Consider the following 24,977-nt stretch of genomic DNA (forward strand, 5'->3'; position numbering starts at 1 on the left):
CAAGGAACAGCATCCTCAGTCATGACACGGGGTAATTCTGATTATAACAGACCACAACAGTGACTTCAGGAACCATTCCTGACTTCTTTATCTGGCTTTAAAAAATGACTGTGGCAGAGAGACAGTTCCAAAGGCTCCAGATATTAATTTTAAAATTTGTGTTGGTCATAAAGAAAGATCATTTCTTGGAAGGCTGATTTATACATAACTGTAGATCAACAGTCATGGAAAACACAACCTCTCATAATGGGAACGGACGCTCTATTTATGCATGTTGAGAAACTGTAACAAACGCAGGCCGAGTCGATGGAGATGGCATATCTTATCACCATGCCACAGTCTGGCAGCCCAGGTTAAGAGAGTCACATGATGAATCACCTAGTCTAACAACTCAGTCCAGAGAGAATTATAAATGCATATATGCCTTCATGCGACATACCACCACTATGGTTTATGCCAAACAGTATATCAACAGACACATAAGACTGTGAGAAAGAAGTGGGGGGTCCAGCTGAAGAGCCTTACTGCACACAATCACCAAATGGCCAGAGAAACTCCTCTCTAGCCAGCTTCTCCCACCCTTGTAAAGGGCATTTTAAGACTGCCTTTATCTTCACTTTGCATGATAAAAAACACGAAAGAGGATCTCCATGCATTGCCCTTCACTGCTGTAAGCTGAAAAGCTACTGACCAGGATGGGCAGGTCCCACATTCTCTGTAGTGTGGAGATCACAGCAAGATTCAGAAGCGGATGTAAACACGTTCAGCACTGGTGACCCTCACTCTGCGATCTGTGGGATGGAATCCTGTGATCAGCCACGTTTTCTTGGGACAAGGTCCTTTTAGAGACCATTACCCTGATGGCTCCTCATGCCCTGATGCGACCCGATTTGGATTTATGGATTTATGCTGAATTTCACTCTGAAAACCATGTTATCCTGCCTGTTTATATCCTTATACAAAAAGTCTGCATGACACACAGAAAGGACAGCTGACACCAGATGTAAGACAACCAAACCTGAAAGCCATCTCACTCTCCCAGCCAGACAAGGCCCTTTCAGGTTGGCTGACCACACCTGAGCAACCATTTGTTCTCGGCTAGAAAACAGTGGGGACAGACTTCAGTGAGGGGAGTTCACTTCAGTCAGTCCTCCAAATAAAAACCAGGGTAAGGACACTGGTAACATTCATGCACCCATGAATTAGGCACCTACCAGGGGCAGCACTGGAGAAACCACTACACATATTATCTATCTGCAATACTGTGAATCAAATTCAGAAGCCCAGATGCCACAAAGCTTCTGAGGCCCTGACAAGACACCCAGAGTGCCGAGAAGGTGCGTGGAAGGATAGATTTCTGACTGATTCAGAAAGAACCATGACTCACTTGTGCCAATCACCCTGCAAACGATTAACCCCGCTCGCTCACGCCCGCTTTTGAGTCAGTGAAGGCACATGGCTGGAGCAGCGCTCTCACACTTGAAGGAGCAGAGGTGAGCATGCATTCAAGTCCAGATGGCAGGGCCCCACCTCCAGACCCCTGGTTCAGTGGATCTGGGGTGGGACCCAAGAACATGCATTTCTAACAAGCTTCCAGGATGTGTTGAGGCTGTTGATATAGGAACTATATTCATCAGAGGCCTGCATCACCAGCATGACCTTGGAAACGCAGGGACCCATCTGGGGTTTGGATCTGGCAAAGATACCTGTCCAGCGCGAGGTTCTGCTAGACTACCACCTGGGTGTTCACCAAGTTATGTGAACATGTGAGACTGAGCTTACCCATGTTCCCTCCCCACCAGGATGCCTTAAAATGTTGCTATGGGCAGGGGTTCAGCAGATACATGTGCAGGGACTGAGCAAGATATAAGAGCAGGGATTGAGCAGATGTATCCAATTAACAATTAGAAACAAATACATTCACAAAGAAGTAGATGGTAAGGCCACAGTTAAATCGATGTTCCGGGTGCCCAGCACAGAGCTGACTGTGTACAGCAGTGTTTTTCCACCCTTGGGGAACGAGAAGGGCCTACCCACCACAGCAGCAATTTGATGACTGTCATACCTGACTTGCTCTTTGTCACTGCCACCCCCGCGGCAGAGTCGCGGGAGCTGGTGAGGGACAGCGGCTCCGCAGGCATTAGGGCCTTCTTGTAGGATGTCACTGTGGTTACAGAGCCTATAAAATAAAACAGGTGCCGCAGGAGATGTTTATTTGAGCCCAGACGGTCAGCTTCTAGAATCTATGGTGGCTCTTCATGGTTTATTGAAATGTATCTGTAATATAATCTAAACATAAAGACGCAGCAACTAGACTGTCTCTTGACAAAGATGCAAAACGGGGTGGTTTGAAAAACTTGTCTGCAGAGGTGGCTGTTTTAAATCCATCAGAGGAAGTGGCTTTTAACTCTTTTCAGACTTCGGTGAGGTTCACATCCACAGCTGTGCAATCTCACTGCACATCCCAGCTGACTGATAGGAACACCAGATAATCTGAACAGCTGAAAAGGCTAATTTCACATTGTCAATCATAACAAAGTTAGATCTCCTCCACTCATATGAAATTTACTTAAATTGTCACTGCTAAGAAATTGAAAACTGCTGGCTGAAGTAGAGGTTACGTCCTCTATTTCTGAATGCAGAAAAAATGACTATTATTTCTCCATTCAGATCTCACTGCAATGAAATTTTCTTTATTTTTAGAAAGAACAGGAAGGAGTGGAAAGAGGGATTTAGCCCTTGTTATCTATTTGCAGTCCACAGGGACACTGGTGGAGTGTTAACTGTTCTAGGTTAGGTCTGTCAGGGTCACAACAGTCTCCAAAGAGCTTGGTTAGTAAATTCCTTAAAAAAAAAAAAAAAGACTGTTTGCATGATTCTAAAGAGTCATGGGAGAAGATATTAAAGACAAAATACTTTTCCTTTAAAGAAACTGATCATATATGTAGCTGGCAATATACAACACATTCCCCAAGAGGAAAACGAAGCAACTTAAAAAGCAATGTTCATAGCAAAGTATTACTAATTTATAATCAGTATAACGGTTGGTAGAGATCTAATGGTTGGGCTAAGTTACTCAATCTATTCAATGGCCATGTGCCTGATGATACAAGGGTGAAAAAGACCTGCTCCATCTGTACACTGGAGGCTTCCTTCCCGCCCCCACCGCCACCCCACCCCAAGCAGGCCTTCACCCTGGGCAGGGAACAGAAACGGGTCCCCAGATTCAAGCCTTGTTCTGGACTCTGGGCCCCTCTGCTGGCACCCCCAGCTCCAGGCCAAGTCCCAGCTCTTGTCTAAACCCTGAGCCTGTGGCCCAAGTGGTCCTCGTTGCCTGACCTCAGCTGCCCCAAACCTCCTTGCCCGTGGGATGTGCAGTACCTATGTCTACCAGCTTTTTCGAAGGCAAACTCTGGGTCCTGATTCTCCCTAGAAGGCTGTATCTTGTCATCAACCAATTCACAGAGTGAGACGTGCCCTTAAGAAGACAAAGATAAGCAATTTCAGAGCAGTAATGATACGTAGAGGGGAAGATCGTCAGGAAGGTGGGGCAGGGCCCTGTTCTGGGCAGGATGCAGACAGAGGGAGACCATAGCTGAAGCCAGGCGGCAGCAAGGCAAAGGCGAGGGAAAGCCAGGGTAAGGGGGGTGGGGACCCAGCAAGGAGATAAGCTGGCCGGGGTGGTGACTGGGTAGTAACAGAAAATAAGATTCAGTATAAAACTCTGGCAAAGAAACAGCGATAAACGTCGTGGGTTTTTGAGTCATGGCTGGTTTCCTGGCAGCTGTAGCTGTGGACAGGGTTGGTGAGGGAGAGAGGGGCCAGGGGACCAACCCTCTGCTCTGGGTGGCAGGGGACGAGCTCGCAGATGTGAGCACAGTGGTGGGCGGCAGACAGGGAGGACCCACGTGCCCACCACTGGTGGGGTGAGGATGCTAAAGGCTGGGGCAGGTGTCAACCTTAAAGGGCTGGTCACCCCAGGCTCCCATGGCAGAGTGTCTCAGTGAGGCTAGATCTTTCCAGTCTTTAAGAGAAGCTGGAAATTCACCATTGCTGGTTTTATTTTTATAGGACATCTCTCAGATTTTAACATGGGGCAACTATTCAGAAGAATGTTAAAAACTGCACTTGATAAACAAAGCCATGCTGTGGGCTCGGAAATCTCCAGCTTAGATGGTCTCTAGACTCACTTTCAGACCAGGGGGACTGGGGGTGAGCCCTGAGCAAGGGATGTGGCTTCTGTATCCTTGCAAACTCAAGTACAGCCCGGGAGCTAGGCAGACATCGGCTCATGCTGCTGTGCCGAGGTGGAATGCGGCAGTGCCCCCCAGGGGCGAGTATCTTACCTCTGCCACATTTAGGAATGATGAGAAAGCCGATCAGTGGGGTCTGGTTACTGTTATAAACTCCTTATAGACAATGCTCCCCGACTCCAGCATCCTCCCCCCATCTCCATCCCAAGTACCACCACGGCAGCGCCAGTGAGCAATCATATGCCAAATGCCTTCCCTCTTTAGCAGTCTGCTGAGTCCAGATGTCAGGCCTGCTCAGACCAGCTGCCCCCACGCTTGTGTGGCAGTGTCTCCGACTGCCTCATTCACAGGGATCTTTCTCATCCCTGAGTTCCTCTAGCATGAAGCGGACAACATCCCACCCTGTGCTGTCCTCCAGCTACGCCCCATCTGACAAGTCTTCCCCACATGACTAAGAGGCCTGTTGAAAACAGCAAGGGTACTTGGGATTTCACAGGATGCTGATGGCACTCTTAAGGACACTGTGTGCTGAACGACAGGACAAGATTTAAACCCACATGAGACAATTCATGACGTGTGTGCTGTTATAGTCTGTTTTTACACGGTGGTGTCACACCAGCCCAGGGCTTCCAGGGCTCAGCAAGGAATGATCTACAAGATGGTCAGTGAGACAGCCACCAGCACTGTCCCCAGGGAGCCATGGCCCACCCTAGATTAACTCCTAACCTTATGTGTCGAAAGATGAGTGGCTCTGAATTGAAGATTTCTAACATTTATCTCCCCATGGGACAGACTTTAGTTTGCAAAATATCCATCAAACAACTTAACCTGCAAACAACTTAAATAATTCACACAATGTACAGAGTTAAAAGATTAAAGACGATGTGTGATGAAAATACCATTTTCAAATTCAAGAGCCCAATTTCTTCCGTGTCTTCTATTTGCATTCCTACCAGAACCCTTCAGCTAGAAGAGCACTGGCGTGACAGCCCGTCTCTCTCCTGGGGAGAGGGTGTCCGGGCACCAAGGCACTGGGCCCCACCACTCGTTTGCCTTCTGTGAGGTCCAGCAAGAGGACAAACCTGCTTGAAGACAAGCAACCGGTAGTAACACAGATGGCTGCTTTAACGTCATTTTATTTTATCCAATAATACTTAAGCACGCAATAAATTATGTTTTGGCTAAATTTAAACTAATTACTTTCTGAGACAGCTTCATTTTCAGTCACACAGAATTTAGGACATAATTTACAAGAAAGCAACTTCATGCCAGGCTAATGTGAGCAGTCAGGGTAGAGTTTTTTAAAAAAAAGAAATAAAGGGAGAAAAGATGCTTTTTCTTTCAGCATCACAAACTGAGAATTACTTCTTGGCAAACAGAAAATAAATTTCCCCTTGACTCTAGCACATGACTTTCCCATCTGCCCTGGTTGTCATCTTCGGGGCACTCGGTGAGCAGTGCTTCAGCTGCAGTGATGGGAGCCTGACTTTGGGGTTTCATTTTCTCCAGGAGACACAGTCTTTGCATGGTGTGGGCCCGGACTCCAGGCAGGGACGAGTCTGCTTACACACTTTACACAACACAATGTTACTTGTTGAAGGTTTTATGGATGATGTTTACTGTCTCTTTAAGGAAATGGAAGAATCAGAAGGCAGTAGGTTATATCCAGAACGAAGTTTTAGGGAGGAAACTATTTCAGAAAGAGCAACAACAAGCAGGCATCACGTACAGAGGTGGCGGTGGGATGTGAGCACGTCATGGAGAAATAACCCACACACGTGAGGGTGGGAAGAAGGCAACACAGCCTGCTAGTCTCCATCAGATTCCAGAGCTTGCAGAATCCTCGCCTGGAAACTCACAGCTTTGGTAGGTCATACTTTCCTTTTGAAACATAAGGTGGCTTTGATCTTTTCACTAAGAACACATGGTCTGGATAGAATAGATTATTTTAAAACCATCATTCCATCAGATCCTAGGTCTGTTTTTCTGCATTTAATGCCCAAGGAAATTTGTTGATTACAATGAACAACACTGAAAAATCCTAAGACCCATGAGGTTCCCGAGTTTAAACAGAAGTAACAGAATGCATTCACGCATCTCATGTTCTGAACCCACAAATGCTGCAAACTACTGGGTTGGCCAAAATGTTTGGTCAGTTTTCTGCTATAAGGAAAAACCCAAATGGACTTTTTGGCCAAACCTAATGTAACTAATGAACCAAAGCCCAACCAATGTCAGTCAAAACCGAAGTAGCTAATTCAATCTGTGTCACTTACAGGTCTTCCTGAAGCAATTTAGCACCTTCTCCATTAAGAGAAAACCTCCCGTGATGCCCACCCACCCATAGGTACACACACACACACATACACACACACACACACACACACACACCACCGAGCAGCAGAAAGGCCTGGAGAAGCCCTACCTCCATAAAGATGCAAATTAAGATTTAAACAGGCTAACAATCGGCCGGAGCTAATCCTTTTACAGAGGTGTGAATGGCTATTGAGAACTGAATTCCGGCTGCCAGCTTTTGTTGAGTGGTCCTACAGACACATCTCACCCAGCAGCAGCGCCAAGCCACTGACTCTGAGGATGACTGATAAAACAGTTTCATCAGGCAAGCATCATTTGTTTGCTCTGATACCAATTTCCTGACCATCCATCCAAAGGCGTGCATGTAAGCAGACTAAGGCAGCAGGGCCTTGGGAGCAGGAACGAGGAGCAAGGGTCTTGGGCCTGATGCCCAGCAGCCGGAACAGCTGGGGGTACGGCCCTGGGGGAGTCTAGATGCGAGGGGGCGGGGGAGGGGGTTTTGTTGGCCACACAAAACGGTGGTAGAAAGGACAAACACGTACATAGTTAAACAGTACTTTTCTTTTCATGGCCTGTCTCAAGAAACCTACGTTTTGGGGGCTACCTCGGCCCGCATTGTGCAGCCCCCTGGGTGGTCCCTTCCGGGGGGCCACTTGAAGGCGCACAAAGTCTGGAGGGAGGGAGGGAGGAGGAACGGCAACACAAAGGCCAGGGCGGGGGCGGGGGGTGGGGGTGGGGGGGGCAGGGGTCTGCGGTGCCGGTGCCGCGGGCCAGGGGTCACGAACAAGGCTCCTCTCTTCACCCGGGAAACAAGGCTCCTTGTCTTCACCTGGAGGCCTGGTGATGGCGCTGACAGCTGGGACCCCGGCACCCGCGCCAGGGAGGCAGCTCTTTCTTTAAAGCAGCAGAGGCCTGACAAGCAAAACCTTTGCCTTTCCCTCTCGCTGGCCTCCAAACAGACCTTCTTATTTGGCCGCACTTCAGTTTTCAGAACTACTGCCTCTCCCAGACTACCTATTTTCTTAAGTTCCTTAATGAGATTCTGGAAGGCTTGATTTATAATAGGTGTTCTCCTTTCACCCTTCAACAGAGAGAACCAGTCTGAACCCAGAACCCAGTTCTTAGTAGCCAGGAATTTCTGGGGCTCCCAAATTTCACACCCAGGTTGATAAAAATCAGCCCTGCCTTGGGAGGGGGCAGTGAAAGCTGAACACTTTTGCTCCCAGGGTGTCTGTTACATTCCTTACGTGTCACCAGGGGGGTGTCTCCCTTAGGGTGCTGGCTGCGCTCTCCAATCTGAGGTGCATGCAACAGGTCTGTAGAGCCTGGCTTGAAATCCCTGCTGCAAAAATGAACATGTAGCTGCTGCTGCTGCTGCTGCTAAGTCACTTCAGTCGTGTCCGACTCTGTGTGACTCCATAGACGGCAGCCCACCAGGCTCCCCTGTCCCTGGGATTCTCCAAGCAAGAGTACTGGAGTGGGGTGCCATTGCCTTCTCCGATGAACACGGAGGGTGAATGACTTATCAGACTACTTGATGCCTTTGCAAAACTTAATAACATCAGGCCACATATTTTGGAAACATTTTTAAAAATATAATACTATGAACACCGTAAACAATTTTTATTAGACATTATCATCATCGGTTCTATAATTAAATGCTAGAGCCTCTTGATGAAAGTGAAAGAGGCGAGTGAAAAAGCTGGCTTAAAACTCAACATTCAGAAAACTAAGATCATGGCATTTGGTCCCATCGCTTTGTTAGGTAGTTAGAATAGGGAAAAGGAGTCCAAAATGGAGGTGGCTAAAAGACAAAGAAGGGAAAAGCCTGTGAAAATAGAACAGAGGAAGGTCAAAGGAAGGTCCGAGGACTGGAGTGAGGACTTCAGGTAGAACAGCACTCCTGACTAAGCCCAATTTGCATAGGCCAGGCCCAGGGGGAAGAAAAAAATATATAAAAAGGGGAGCCAAAGGGCTCACTCTCTCTCTCTCTCCTGCACGTTGGGGCGCTCTTCTCTTCACGTCTTTGGATCAACGTGCCCTCATGCCTCAAAGATGGATTTTCCTGCTATCTTCTAAATAAAATAAGAGCTGTAACACTGAGCTGTAACACTGATTTGTCTTAAGAGCTATAACAAGGTCCATTCGAGACCTGAGGGCTATAACATGGTCTGTCCAAGACCCGAGAGCTGTGACATGCCAAGGGGGCTTTAATGTCCGTCACCCCAAATCTTTGTTGTGACAAGACAGAACCAAGGAACATACACTTGCCTGACAACTTCATGGCAAATATATGGGGAAACAATGGAAACAGTGACAGACTTTATTTTTGGGGGCTCCAAAGTCACTGCTGATGGTGACTGCAGCCATGAAATTAAAAGATGCTTGCTCCTTGGAAGAAAAGCTATGCCCAACCTAGGCAGCATATTAAAAAGCAGAGACATTACTTTGCCAACAAAGGTCTATCTACTCAAACCTATGGTTTTTCCAGTAGTCATATATATGGATGTGAGAACTGGACTGTTAAGAAAGCTGAATGCTGAAGAATTGATGCTTTTGAACTATGGTGTTGAAGAAGACTCTTGAGAGTCCCTTGGACTGCAAGGAGATCCAACCAGTCCATCCTAAAGGACATCAGTCCTGAATATTCATTGGAAGGACTGATGCTGAAGCTGAAAATATAATACTTTGCTTACCTGATGCGAAGAACTGACTCATGTGAAAAGACCCTGATGCTGGGAAAGATTGAAGGTGGGAGGAGAAGGGGACGACAGAGGATGAGATGGTTGGATGGCATCACCAATGTGATGGACATGAGTTTGAATAAGCTCCGGGAGTTGGTGATGGACAGGGAAGCCTGGTATGCTGCAGTCCATGGGGTCGCAAAGAGTCCGACATGACTGAACAACTGAACTGAACTGAACTGAGTGGGTGCTTTTGGTAAAGGGGCATCTTACTGTCAGGGTAGAACCAACTTTGCTGCAGCATAATGACTGATGGAGGACCCTAAACCAAACATCAGACTTCTGCTGTGCTATCACACATCTGTCTCCATATGTTTGCGTGCACTGGGATGTGTGTGTGTGCATGCATGTGTGTGTGCATCTGTAGAAGAGTCTAGGAGGCTCAGGTTGGGCTGGCACAGTTCCAGGACATCCAGAAGGCATGATGGGTGGTGGACAAGCTCACTGAGGCTCAGGAAGTGGTCAGATCCTGAAATAAGTTAGTATATAAGTCACTTCTCCAGGACAGGTGATGTTCTTACGACGCCAATTATGTTTGATGAATGGAAGTGCCGTCCAAGGCAGTCAGTGATCCAGGTCCGCCTCAGTGATGACACTGAAATGGGAGAAGCAGCACCCAGGGAGGGACCAGCATGAAGGGACTGAACACCTGGCTATTGATGCTTGCCCCCTCCTGCAGGAGTCCAGTAAAAATTGAGCAGAACACCATGGGAAAGACTGTGCCTGCTTGCTACCTGCCCTCGCTATACTGTATTGCAATAAAAAAACCAAATCACTTTACTATTCAAATACTCAATCATCCAAGAAGCTTCTAAAATAATCCCAAAGACAAAAAGAAGAAACAAGAAAGGAGACGCTACCAAATCATCGTTGTGAATGAACAAATGAATGAACTGCAGAGGAAAGGCCGGCAGGATGCGAGCAAGGGAACAGTCCATGCTAACTGGCCCTCCGGGATAGATGCTGGTAATCAGGCGAAACAGCGTCTCCTGTCAGTGCTGGGCTTCGGAGGACATCAGACAAGCACATCCCTAACTCGGAGTAACTACATCTTTCAAAACAGTGGAAACCAATTTCAAGTATGCTCCTGACTGTTACTGTTTTAGTCGCTAAGTTGTATCCAACTCTTTGTAACACATGGACTGTAGCCCACCAGGCTTCTCTGTCCATGAGATTCTCCAGGCAAGGATACTGGAGTGGGTGCCACTCCCTTCTCTAGGGGATCTTCCCGACCCAGGGATTGAAGGAGAACCTGTCTCCTGCACTGCAGGCGGGTTCTTTACCACTGAGCCACCAAGGAAGCCCATGCTCATGATGACAAATGTAATTATGCTCCAACAAGCATGGTCAGCACGTGTCCTCATGACCCGTATTTCAGCTGATCAGTAAGGACTGTCAGTGCCATGAGCCAGTACTAAACAGACATTTCTCCAAAGAAGACATACGGATGGCTAACAAACACATGAAAAGATGCTCAACATCACTCATTATCAGAGAAATGCAAATCAAGACCACAATGAGGTACCATTTCACACCAGTCAGAATGCCTGCAATCCAAAAGTCTACAAGCAATAAATGCTGGAGAGGGTGTGGAGAAAAGGGAATCCTCTTACACTGTTGGTAGGAATGCAAACTAGTACAGCCACTATGGAGAACAGTGTGGAGATTCCTTAAAAAACTGGAAATAGAACTGCCTTATGACCCAGCAATCCCACTGCTGGGCATACACACCGAGGAAACCAGAATTGAAAGAGACACGTGTACCCCAATGTTCATCGCAGCACTGTTTATAATAGCCAGGACATGGAAGCAACCTAGATGTCCATCAGCAGATGAATGGATAAGGAAGCTGTGGTACATATACACAATGGAGTATTACTCAGCCATTAAAAAGAATACATTTGAATCAGTTCTAATAAGGTGGATGAAACTGGAGCCGATTATACAGAGTGAAGTAAGCCAGAAAGAAAAACACCAATACAGTATACTAACACATATATATGGAATTTAGAAAGATGGTAACAATAACCCTGTATGCGAGACAGCAAAAGAGACACAGATGTATAGAACAGACTTTTGGACTCTGTGGGAGAGGGAGAGGGTGGGATGATTTGGGAGAATGGCATTGAAACATGTATAATATCATGTAAGAAACGAATCACCAGTCTAGGTTCGATGCAGGATACAGGATGCTTGGGGCTGGTGCACTGGGATGACCCAGAGAGATGGTATAGGGAGGGGGGTTCAGGATTGGGAACTCATGTATACCCATGGCGTATTCATGTTAATGTATGGCAAAACCAATACAGTATTGTAAAATAAAATAAAGTAAAAAAAAGAAAGAAAGAAAGAAATTGGTTTAGAGTCTAGAAAGCAGTGTTTTTCAGTGTTTGGGGATTCCCTAGTGACTCAGACGGTAAAGCATCTGCCCGCGATGCAGGAGACCTGGGTTCAATCCCTGGGTTGGGAAGATCCCCTGGAGAAGGAAATGGCAGCCCACTCCAGTACTCTTGCCTAGAAAATTCCATGGATGGAGGAGCCTGGTGGGCTACAGTCCATGGGGTCGCAGAGTCGGACATGACTGAGCAACCTCACTTTCCTTTCACTTTCAGTGTTTAAGGTGGCAGGACACCTGGAGTTCTCAGAACTTTGTGCAGAACACCAGTGTGCTGATGTACTTCGTTTCATCACACAAATCAGAAAAAGTTTTGAGTGGACAATGAATATACATGTACAATATAACAATCACACATCCATGATAAAAACCCAACCCATCAAAGCTAATGAGATCAGCAGCTTCCTACAGATTTGTCCTTATTCACTCGATGCTCTCACGCATTTTTTCATTCTCTAGTAGGCAAGCTACAGCAGGTACCGAAGTTTTAGGAAAAATGATTTTGAGCAAGTTCTCAAAATCACAAAGATTCATTTTTACTCACTGCAGGGTAATTCTAGTGAACACATCTGAGCATCACTGTGATGGAGGAAATGAGTCTAGTGTTGCCTGAAGCAGCAGATTCAGACACATTCAGTCCATCAAAATGAGAAGCAAATTAACACAGATTTACATTGATGAGGGAGAGCAGTGAGAAAAAGTGAGAGTCAGTTGGACTCCATGGAGGACGGGATTCAGGACTCCTCCCCACTGGGTTCAGATTCTCCTCGAGGTTAAGTTAACAGAGTGAGTCGCCCAACAAGAACTCAAATGGTGGAGATCAAGTGTGAAAGTACAAGAACACATATCTTGGATGTTTTAAAAGCTCACTTCCTGCTTCGTTTTGGGTTTTCGGCTGTTTTACGTGCATGCACTCCCCATGATGCCCCCTGCCCCTGCAAGGGAAAGCCTCTTGTTCAGGTCCTCAGCTCCAATGTCCCTTCTCTAATCCCACCTTCACAGTGATTTGTTTTCTTTCAGAAGCCTGTCACCGTGGCTCAAACACTGTTCTTCAGAAGTGAGAAATATCAGTTAGGGGGACTGTAAAAGGGGAGCTGAGCCAGGAGGAGCTGAAGGGGAAGAAAAAAACAGTGACAAGATGGAGAGGAGCCAAGTGTTGACGCATTCCACCCGACGACTGGAGATAGGTCCCAGTTTTGCCCCAAGGACCCTTCCCCACCATCACCCACCCACCTTGAGAGGGGCTCACAGTGAAGTACCAGGTCTGGTGGGAGCCAGTAGGCATTGCCTTGGCCCAGGGACGCTCAGGGTGTGGCTACACAGTGTGGTCAGAGCCATGGAGGCAGAAGCCCCACTGCTAGGCCCAGGTGTGAGCCCCTCCAAGTCACTGGGGGGCACTGCCCGAGCTGGGCAGTCCACCTGAAAGAGGGCCCCTGGTCCACTTCAGGGTGAGGAAAAGGGACTGCAGTGGGTGCGGGGCCATCTGCCCTGAGGACAAACTCTGGGCATGAGCTCTGAGTGGAGCTGAACTGAGAGGATCAGGGCAGCAAAAGGGATCTTTCCACTTGGAGTGTGGAGGGGGAAGAGGGAAGTGACCAGAGACAGGAAGAGGCTACCTGTCAACATGATGGGAGAGCAACAGGAGGGGGAGCTCTGGGGCCACTAGACGAGGCAGGCCCCCCCTGCCCCACTCCAAGAAGACAGAGATGTTCATCACTGTGCTACGTATTAGCATGCCAAGTTTACAGAACAGCCTAAGCTGATCCCTAACAAGACATTAAAGATTCCAGGTAAGCCAAGCTGCAGCGTGAGATGTCAGAGTTGGACTATAAAGGAAGCTGAGTGCTGAAGAATTGATGCTTTTGAACCATGGTGTTGGAGAAGACTCTTGAGAGTCCCTTGGACTGCAGGGAGATCCAATCAGTCCATCCTAAAGGAAATCAGTGCAGAATATTCATTGGAAGGACTGACGCTAAAGCTGAAACTCCATTACTTTGACCACTTGATGCAAAGAGCTGACTCACTGGAAAACCCTGATGCTGGGAAAGATTGAAGGCTGGAGGAGAAGGGGATGACAGAGGATGAGATGGCTGGATGGCATCACCGACTCAGTGGGCATGAGTTTGAGAAAACTCCAGGAGTTGGTGATGGACAGGGAGGCCTCGTGTGCCGCAGTCCATGGGGTCGCAAAGAGTCAGACACGACTGAGTGACTGAACTGAACTGAAGGTGCAGCGTGGTGAGACACCACTGTCCCACCCCAGACGACACCCTGCCCAGGCTGGGGCTCAGTCCTGTTCCCCAAGAACAGGGCTGAAATATGACTCCTCAGTTCTCCTCCACCTTCCCTTCCTGGCTACTGCTGAACCTCGGTCCAGCTGCTCACACATCCTGGCTTCAGTGAACCCCACAAGGTTTCAGACGAGGGTTTTCCTTTATGATACATTTTCTACTCTAGTTCTCTTGGTTCTGGAAGGGATCCCATTTTGGGGGGAAAACTTATCACATCCATTTGGATGATTATCTTCTGGCTGAACCCTGAGTTCTAGGGGCTCACTGTGATCTTATGTGCTGATGCGAAGCGCAAGCTGTGCTTACTCTGCACAATACCCACCACTTCTCAATGGAAAGGACCAGGAAAAATAAAATGCCCATTTTGTCAGGATGCAGATTGTTTGATGCTAGAAATTAAATCTAACAAATGGCCAAGAATCAGAATTGGGAGAGATAGAAGCCAGGTTCATTTCTAACTTAAAAAAAAAAAAAGGCTGACCCACTGCTGCATGTTATATATGAAAGCCTATGTTAAGAGGGTAAATCCAAAGCGGTCTCATTACAAGGAGAATTTTTTTCTATTTCTTTAATTCTGATGGATGTTCTTTAAACTTACTGTGGTAATTATTTTGTGATGTGTATAAGTCAAATCACTATGTTGCACACCTTAAATTTATACAGTAGCATATGTCAATTATATTTCAAAAAAGCTGGAAGGAAGAGAAAAAGGCTGGCCATTTCTGTCTCACCTCACGGACGTCCCTGATTCTTGACTTCTGAATCCCTCATATCATATTACCACAAGCTAATTAGTTATTAGATGCCAACATATGCCAGCCACTGTGCCAGGTGCTTGTGCCAAAAATGTGAATCTGATGAGGGTGATAAATGAGAAATGAGAAGTCAAGCTCGATAAGTCAATGGTGATACTCGCCAGAAAGAGATCCAAGATGACAGTTGCAAAATGTCACTGCTCTGCAATTCTTCCTGCAATTCCACAGCACATTTCAAGCAAGGTGAGATCAAGAGAACATTTCAAACCAAACAATTCCTGATTTGTTTCCTGTGATGGGCAGGGCTAGCCTGAGAAATAAGGCAACAGGTTTGTATTCTGGGTAACTGTTCCTAAATGTGTACAAAACACAATCACAGCCTGAAATCACATATTCTACGTGTCAGCAGACGATCATGAGCTTGGAAGGCTTTCTAGAAATCACACTCAGGAAAACAGCAAAGTATTGTGTACAATCTAAAGGGACGAATTGTTAACAGGCTTGAGCGGGCTTGTCACAAGGGGAGAAACATGATATACAAGGGGAGAAAGCCGTCCCAGGAATAGACTGAAAAGGTAAAGAGCAAACCAAATGAGAAAGGACTGGGACAAAACTATGCACTTCATCACGACAAAGGAAAGGACTAAACGAGATCCGGTTTCCTAGGTTTTCAGGAAGGAAGAAGTGGCCAAGCCTAAGTGATTATGAGGGAGACGGGAGCAGGGGACACGCTGGGGAAGGGAGGGGTAGGCTTGGGTGCTGACATTGTTTCTTGACTGGGTGGGGGACCAGGTAGTCACCTGTGATAATCAACTGAGCAGTATGCTCAAGATTTGTTTGCTTTTCTGTATGCACGCTATACTTCAAGAGTAACACTTGTCTTAAAAAAGTACATACAAGAAGGACTTCAGCCTCATTTAGTGGCATCAAGGTAATGCAGGCTAATCCTTGCATTAAGAAAAAAAAAATATATATATATATGTGTGTGTATATGTGTGTGTTTATATATATATAAAGTATGTCTTTGATAGCATTAGAGAGACAAAATAGGAAGGAACTACAGGATCAAACTTTAGAGAAAAAGGAAATTCTAGGAAAGAACTACAGGATCAAAACTTGGAGAAAAAGGAAATTCAGAGAGATGAGCCTAATGTTTGGGGCACCTTTTCTTTGAAGGGCATGTGCCAATGTCTGAAAAGGTAGCTGAGGTAGTGGGGTCATCTTCGGATAACCCTAGAGAGCAAGAGAATAAAAACAGAAGTCCAGGTCCACCAAGGAAGGGGAACCCTAATAAATGATTCACACTTGGAACTGCACACTCGGGGCTACTTCCTACAGATAAGGGTGAAACAGACAGTCTGGCCCTCAGAGGGACCAAAGCCTTGATTCAACCCAGCTCACTCCTCAGACCTGGGTAAATGTGACCCAGGACTGCTTCTGCCCAAGCTGCTGCCAGGAGCAAATGTAAATCCTCTTTAGGTTTCTTCCTGAAACTCATGTATTTTATATATATATAAGTCATTCCAAAAAAGAGCAGAGAAAAAAGGGGACATAATTATTGACGTAGCAGAAATTCTAAAATATAAATTTATGCCCACAAATTTGAAAACTTAGAAAAATGAATTTCTTTCTAGTATACTACATATTTTCAAAATTGACTCAAAAATATATGAAAACTGAACATACAGATAAGCATTTAAGAATCAGAATAAGTAATCAAACAAAAATGGAGAGAACTTTCATCAGCAGACCTGTTCTGCTGGTGAAAGCAGCTCTCCCGCTGTAGCCTTTCAAGTGCCCCTCAGTCTCCCCTACCCTGGCTCCACTCCAGGTCCCCACCTCTTCTGACCGAGGCCAGCAGCCTATGATGAGATGGCTGGCAGAGGTGGGACACTGGGTTGAGGCTGGCCAATGGACAGTTTTTCAACGTCTGTTCACATGCCAGGTGACAATGGCTGTAATTACTGCCTACTTTGCTGACAATCGGGTCTCAGGATTCCTGTCCTCTTGAAAACCTAGTTATGAACTTTAAAAATTTAAACCAAAATAAAGATAAGAAAAGCCTCAGCTATGTCAGATCAAAACAGGTGAGCTAACAGGAGAGGCACAGGCAAGACTGGAGAATGAAATGCCAGGTAGAACTTGAGGGGGACGCACTGCCCACCCCAACCCCACAATGGCACTGGGCTATTTTTTCCATAAGTGTAACACAGGACCTTTCTTTGAGGGAAAAAGCCAGAATACGTGGAGTGGAGAGAAAAAGCTCAGGGGAGCACCTGAATTGAGGGGCAGAGGTCATGTCCAGGAAAAATAAGGCATAATGAAGACAAACGAGCAACAGAGAGCAGACATCTGAAGGTCTTATCATGCTGGAAGAAACACTGCACTTACCAACATGCTTCCAGTGCCTCTTAAAGTTAACTCTGGGCCAATTTGAAAGTTGTAACAGTTGTAAACCATTACTCCAGGCAACATGGCTCCAGCAGCAAGTCTTTTCTCAGATGCAAGAACTTCCTTCCTAAACTTAACTTTTGAGAAGGGCAAAATTAAAATCACTGGACGAGACTCCACCTATACAACTGCATTTTTCGGACCCTGAGAAACCAAGGCTTTCATTTGACTTAGAGTAAAAGGCAGCATTACATTTTGTTTTCAGGCATGCTCCATGGGGAGAAAGAACAAAGCAACTTTACAAGTACTTTGTTCAAGCTGGAAGAAAGGCATATAGCACTTCACCAGGTTATATGAGGCTGGGAAGCACCAAAATCAATATGGACAGAGCCAAAGGTCAAAATGCCGCTGCTTGGTTTTCTTTTTCTAATGAAAGAATCTATCTGCTTCTTGAGCGTCCTCATTCAACCTTAAGAAATATTATCCTTGATGACACTCCAGTTATGCAGGCAGTGGAGAGAGTTATCAACAGACAGTTATGAGTGCAGACTCTGGACCCAGACAGCTAGTTCAAAGCACACTGAGCCACTCTGTGACCCTGAACACAACCTCACTGTGTCTCCGTTTCCACCTCTGTAAGACGGTGATGACAACAGGAATAAACATACTGTTATAAATAAAGCTCTCACAACAGTGCCTGGCACAGAGTTGATGCTACTGAAGGGAACATCATACTGGTTGTGGTTTATGTGTTCAAGCACAGAAACTGGGAGCATGAGTCTAGCATCTGCCAGTCGTCTGGATGTAAGCTGCACCTCCAGCGAGCTGTGTGACCTGGGAAGGTTATTAATCTCTCTAAACCCCATGTGAAACACTCTTATTTGGCATCTGCAGCACAAGCTTGGCCCTCGGTTCTCCGCACTCTTCACTGCAGACTCTCCCCAGACACCTGTTCTGGTTCTTTCTGAGCTTCCTGACACTGAATGTGGAGCCAAGCCTTGGGCTGCTTTCCTATTTCCTAATGTTCCTCTTGGGGTCCATGTGGCTTTAAAATGCATTTATACTATGATGCTTTAGTAGAGCTGCAAGATATAAAGTCTACAGGCAAAAATTAGTTGCATTTCTATATAATGAACAATCTAAAAGGGAAATTAAGAAAATAACCCCATTTACAATAGCATCAAAAAGGACAAAATACTTACAAATAAACTTAACCAACTAAGCTAAAGACTTGTACACTGAGAACTACAAAACACTATTAAAAGAAATTAAACACAAATAAATGGAAAGACAACTCGTGTTCATGGATTAGAAGACTAATATTGTTATAATGTATATGCTACCCAGTGTGATCGACAGATCCAATGTAATTCCTCAATCTCCCAGCATCATTTTTTTTTTTTTTACAGAAAAAGCAAGTAATCCTAAAATTCATATGGAACCACAAAGGACTCTGAGTAACCAAAATAATATTGAGAAAAGAGAACGAAGCAGGAGAACATACATTCTCATTTTAAAACATATTATAAAGCTATAGAAATCAAAACAGCATGGTACTGGCATAAATACAGACATATAGACAAACGGAACAGAATAAATCAATGCATATATAGCCACCCTTATCTGGACAAAAGTGTCAAGATAGGGAAAATACACAATGGGAAGTCAATCTCTTCTTCAAGTGGTGCTGGAAAACTGGATAGCTATAGACAAAAAAAAAAAAAAAAAAAAAACTGGATCCTTATATTACACCAAATATGAACTCAAAATGGATTAGAGACATAAATGTAAGACCTGAAACTACAGAATTCCTAGAGGAAAACACAGGGGGAAAACAGCTTGACACTGGTCTTAGCGAAGATTTCTTGGTTATGACACCAAAACCACAGGCAATGAAAGCAAAACTAGGTAAGCAGGACTATTTCAAACTGAAAATATTCTACACAGCAAAGGAAACCAGCAACAAAATAAAAAGGCAACCTAGTGAATGGGAGAAAATAATTACAAATCATATGGCTGATTGGGGTCAATATCCAAAATATATAAAGAACCCACACAACTTAATAGCAAAAAATCCAAGCTTCTGATTAAAAAAATGGGTGGAAGATCTGAATGGGCATCCTTCCAAAGAAAGTAAGTACAGCCAACAAGTACATGCAAAGGTGCCCAACATCACTGATCTTTAGGGAAATGCAAATCAAAACCACAATCAGGTATCTTCTTATACCTGTAAGAACTGCTATCATTAAAAAGACAAGAAATAATAAGTGTCAGCAAGGATATAAAGGAAAGGGAATCCTCTGGGCACTGTTGGTTTGAATACAAACTGGTACAGCTGCTATGGAAAACAGTATGGGAGTTCCTCAAAAAATTAAAAATAGAACTACCATATGACCCAGGAATTTCAAATCTGGGTATTTATCTGAAGGAAATGAAAACACTAATTTAAAAAGATATATACACCCCCATGTACACTGAAGCATTATTTGCAACAGTCAAAATACAGAAGAAACTTAAGTGTCCACTGATGAATGAATGGATAAAAAAACTGTGGTATATGTTCACAATGGAATATTATTCAACTACAAAAAGAAGGAAATCCTGCAACTTGTGACAACATGGATGAACTCTGAGGGCATTATGCTAAATGAAATAAGTCAGTCAGGGAAAGACAAACGCTGTATGATCTTACTTACATATAGAATCTAAAAAAAAAAAAAAACCCTGAATTTTATGGATACAGAGAACAGACTGGCAGTCTAGTGGTTGCCAGACGTGAGTGAAGGGTGGAAGGAGGCTAAATGGATGGAGGCAGTAAAATGCACAAACTTCTAGTTATAAAACAAGTTCTGGGTGTGTAATGTAGAGCATGATGACAACAGTTAAGAATACTGTATATATGAAAGTTGTTGAGAGAATAAATCCTTACAATTTTCACAATAAGAAAAAAAAATGTAACTATGTGTGGTGATGGATCTTACTAGCCTTACTGTGATGATCATTTCCAATGCATAGACATGTCAAATCACTACTCTGTACACCTGAAACTAATGGAAGGCTACATGTCAATTGTATCTCAATTAAAAAACATAGAAATATCTTCAAATGAAGGAAAATGAGCCTCCCAAAAGTTAACTTTTCATCAACATGCTGGAATAAGTGGATATCCAGTGCAAAAAAAAGAAAAAAGAACTTAAACACAGACATTATACCCTTCACAAAAATTTACTCAAAATGGTTCATAGTTCTAAATGTAAAACACCAAACTACAAAACTCCTAAAAGATAACATAAGAGAAAACCTAAATGACTTTTCCATACCCAAAGATATGGATCCATGAAAGAAGTAATTGACAAGCTGGACTTTATTAAAATGAAAAATTTATATTCTGCAAAAGATAATGTCAAAAGAATGAGAAGATAACCTATACACCAAGAAAAAATATTTGCAGCAAAAGACATATTTGATAAAGGACTGTTAACCAAAATATACAGAGAACTCTCAAAATTCAACAGTAAGAAAATATAGCAACTCGATTAAAAGTGGGCCAAAGACTTTAAGAGATGATGTATGTACAGCAAGTAAGTATATGGAAAGATGTCCCACATCATGTCACCAGGGAAATGCAAATTAAGACAATAATGACGGGGATTCCCTGCTGGTTCAGTGGTTATGCCTCTGAGCTTCCATTGCAGGAGGCGCTGGTACCATTCCTAGTCCAGGAAGTAAGATCCCACATGATGTGTAGCATGGCCAGTAAACAAACAATAAATAAAAGTGAAACAACAATAAGACACCACTGCACACCTATGAGAATGCCCCAAATTCAGAACACTGATGACACCAAATGCTGGTGACGAGGGGCAGTGACAGGAACTGCCACTCAATGCAAAATGCTACAGCCATTCTGGTCGACAGTTTAGAAGTCTCTTAAAAAAAAACTTACAAAAGTAAAGGGAATACTAGAAAAAACAGAGAACGGAGCAGAAGAAATATCTGAAGAAATAACGGCTGAGAATTTTCCAAATAAACCAAACCACAGATCCTGGAAGCTCAGAAAATACCAAGCAGGACAAACACCCAAAACAGCACACCAAGGAACATCATAAAAATCCGTAATGTGTATGCATGCAACAACAGAGCATCAAAATACATAGGCAAAAACTGGTAGAACTGCAAGGAGGAACAGATAAGCCCACTATTACAGTTGAATATTTTAACACACCTCCATCAGTAACTGATACATCCAGCAGGGAAAGAGTCAGCAAGGATATAGCTGAAGTGGAGAGCACCATTAATTAACCTGATCTAACTTACATGTACAGGATACTTCATCCAGTGACAGTAAAATACACATTTTTCTCAAGCTCGCATGGAACATTTGCCAAGACAAACCACACTGTGGGTCATAAAACACACCTCAACAAAGTTTAAAGAACAAAAATCATAGAAAGTATGCTCTCAGATCAAAAGAAAATTAATAACAAAGATTATAGGAAATCTAAAAGTGGAGATTAAATAGCACATTTCTAGATAACATATGAATCAAAGAAGTCTTAAAAGAAATTTTAAAATATCTTGAATGAAAATACAACTTACCAAAATTTATGAGATGGAGTGAAAACAGTGCTTACAGAGAAATTTATAACTTTGAATAGATGTTTTAGAAAAGAGGGGAGATCTAAAATAAATAAGCTAAGCTTCTACCCTAGGGAATGAGAAAAAAAGAGCAAATTAAATCCAAAGCAATCAGGAGAAATCACAAAATTTAGAGGAGAAATCAATGAAATTGAAAACAAGAAAGAAAATCAACAAAAGAAAAAGCTGGTCCTTAAACAGACTGGATACACTACCCCTGTAGCCATTTTATCTGCAAGACTCTTCCTCTCCATCATATGCCACCTGGCCACAGGAGGGCCCCACCAGCCTCACTGTGCTGTCCACACTGCAGGTGCAGGGATCACCCAGGGGCACACCAGGGCCGGGAATATCAGGGGCCATCTCAGAATTCTGGCCTGCTCATGGGTAAGTCATCCTGACAACACTGTTTCTCCTAAATCAAGTGATTCACCATATTACCCTTCTCTCAAAATAGCCTTCAACTGCTCTGCAGAACAAAGAGATGAACTATATGTACACTAACTGCACATTGAAGGCCTTTCTCAAACATGGTGACATTCCAAACCTCCACTCTGACAGCTGCTCCTGGACAAGCCTTCAGCCAGGCCCTCTGCCTGCCCCCCAGCCCCACCCCTTGTGTTCTCTGTACCTGCACTCTTTCTTCAGACCCATTCCACCCCTTATCCTCCTCCTCTGTACTCAAAGCCTGGACATCCTTCAAGATGCTGTATCAACACCTGTATAAACCTCTCCCAACCCTTTGGACTCACACCGAACTTATCTCTATTTGAATTTGTCTTAAAGTATTGTGGTAGGTTACAAAAATTGACCATAAACTTCTCATTACAGGGTACACACCCTTTGCAATGCAACTCTGCCTTTCATCTTATTTACCTCTTGACTCTGCACTGAGCCCTGGGGGCATCTTTAGACAATGAGACATTAGCAAACAGGATGCAACCTGATACTTAAAGAGCATCTGCGCACTGGACTTCTCCCCTGCTGTCTAGGGAACCCTGCTACCTCTCTCAGGGTGACTGAGGCTGAACTAATCCCCCAAATGAGAGACAAGTGGCCAGGTTATCCCTGTAGTCCCAAATGACACAGGGTCAGCCACCTGTCACATGACAAATAATGAATATCTAGCGTTCACAGTCCTGGAGCTTTGGGCCAAACTTTGTAGCGAACTGCTCACTCCTTAAGATAATACAAGATTCAAGGTCCTCCTTTTTAACATTTCTTTTACCCAGCTTCATTCTAGTAAGTGTGCTTGTGAGAAAGGTTAATTACAGCTTGTAATTACAGCTCAGGTGCAGGAATCACAGCATGGCGCTGTACTTCTGGAGGTGTCCATAAAAGAAGGCAGAGAAGCTTCTAAAGGTGGAAGCACATACAGTGTCCATCAACAGATGAGTGGATAAACAGAATGTGGTTTATCCATACAATGGAATACAATTCAGCCATAAGAATAAAAGAAAGTTCTGAGACATGCTACAGCGTGAACCCACGGGGAAACCAAAATACTTGTGTGACTTGCCTTCTTGCGAGACTCATTTTATTGTGTCTCTACAGTATCTCCGAGGCATGCCTGAAGTCATCATCATCAATCTCAGCAAATCGGAGGGTCCAGTTTCCTGTTCAACTCCTATCTTCCTTTGTCCCACCTCTTCACCTTTGTTAACTAAAATTCATTCTAGCAACTTTTCTCAGCCCCTCAACAGATACTAAAGTAAACTGAGAAGCTCTGAGGTTAGGGCGGTATTCTGTAAATATGAAGTCACAGGCTCAGATTAATAAATAACCCTCTGAGCAAAGGAGAAGAGCAAAGGCTGAAGAGAAAGGAAGAAAATGCAGGGTCTCGAGAGATGTGCGAAGTCTGCAAGTTAACCAGAACTACTTAAAACCACTGTCAATCTATGCTTGGTGAGGACTTTCACCACAGAAGATCAACAGACTCAGATTTAGTAACATGGACACAGAAAACCAGCATCACCAACTGATCTTTTATTCTGGGGGCATTCTATTAAGAGTAACCTTCAAAAATTCCTCAAATGCTTATTTTCCAACAATTTTTGGTAAAATATACCCCCAAATTTCAAGAAGATTGGTTTCAGAGTCACAAGAAACAGTCATTCATATAGAATAGGAGATAGAACATCGTTAATTCTACACTCATACTCAACCTATTCATTTCAAAAAAGGACCGAGTCCTGAGTAAGTCCACTACTCCTCCTACCAAAATACCAACTTGTGTAAGAACTGCTATAAAAAGAAGGCAGCAAATACCACCTGAAATAAAAACATTCTCTTCTTAGTAATAAAGTTTCTAATGATGTAGTACATAATAACCCATACCTCCTCAATGAGAGGCAAGTACCATTACTAGAAAAAATCCATCGGGCTTGCCTCTGCTATAAAGCCAATCTCCCAAGGATGAGCACTACAATGGTTCTTCCATCTACAGTACAAGTACTTTGTACTTAGGTGCTCTTAATAAATATTTCTTAAACATCAGTTTGAAGTCCATTAGACTACAGACTTTTCATTCTAAATAGGTAATGAGTGGTAAGAGGCAATATATATAGAAAGCTACAATGGTAGTTTAAAGAAAACAACACCCTCGTGTGCAAGAAATCCACTTGGCTTTTCACTGTTGCTGGGAATGCTGGAGAGCGAGTGATGGCATCACAGTGTCACATGTTCCAAGGTGGGATGGGGGCAGGGAGGTTGTATGGAGGGTTGGCCCCCAGCCTAGGTGTCAATCCTACACCCCTGGCCTTGGTGTCCTCATTTTATTTTTTAGGCCACTCTATGTGGCACGGGGATCTTGGTTCCCTGACCAGCAACTGAACTCAAGCTCTGGGAACTCAAGCCCCCTGGTTGGGAGCATGGAGTCGTAGCCACTGCGCTGCCAGGGGAGTCCTAGTGTCCCCACTTTAGATGGTGAGCTCTACTCTGTGTTTTTACTTAGGTTCCTTGTACCCCTAAGATATTTGATGCTATTAGCGCTACCCTTATTGCAGAACTGATTCTCAACATGTTTCCATGTTTCCTACAACTCCACTATCTCCAATCAACAGCAAACCTGGGTTTCTTGCATTGCAGGTGGATTTCTTTACTGTCTGAGCCACTAGGGAAGCTCGTGAAAAAAAAATCACATATGAATTTTTATGACTTGGATTTTATAAGTGCTCAAAATATATAACATTGAC

At 44.3% G+C, this 24,977-nt stretch overlaps 1 protein-coding gene across 6 annotated transcripts in view; it reads right to left on the reverse strand.

Moving 5' to 3' along the window:
• The window catches only part of KIZ (kizuna centrosomal protein), a 91,311-nt gene that overhangs the window by 39,102 nt on the left and 27,232 nt on the right, over positions 1–24,977 (reverse strand). Inside the window, exon 7 of one of the 6 annotated variants that reach the window (XM_040248621.1) lies at positions 2,066–2,179. The exons of the other annotated variants lie outside the window; for them this stretch is intronic. Within the exon in view, the coding sequence (XP_040104555.1) occupies positions 2,066–2,179 (114 nt within the window). The remainder of the gene's footprint in view (positions 1–2,065; positions 2,180–24,977) is intronic. 6 annotated transcript variants of the gene reach the window in all.

This window comes from Oryx dammah, unplaced genomic scaffold (genome assembly GCF_014754425.2).
Source record: "Oryx dammah isolate SB20612 unplaced genomic scaffold, SCBI_Odam_1.1 HiC_scaffold_10, whole genome shotgun sequence".
In the NCBI taxonomy this organism is placed as follows: domain Eukaryota; kingdom Metazoa; phylum Chordata; class Mammalia; order Artiodactyla; family Bovidae; genus Oryx; species Oryx dammah.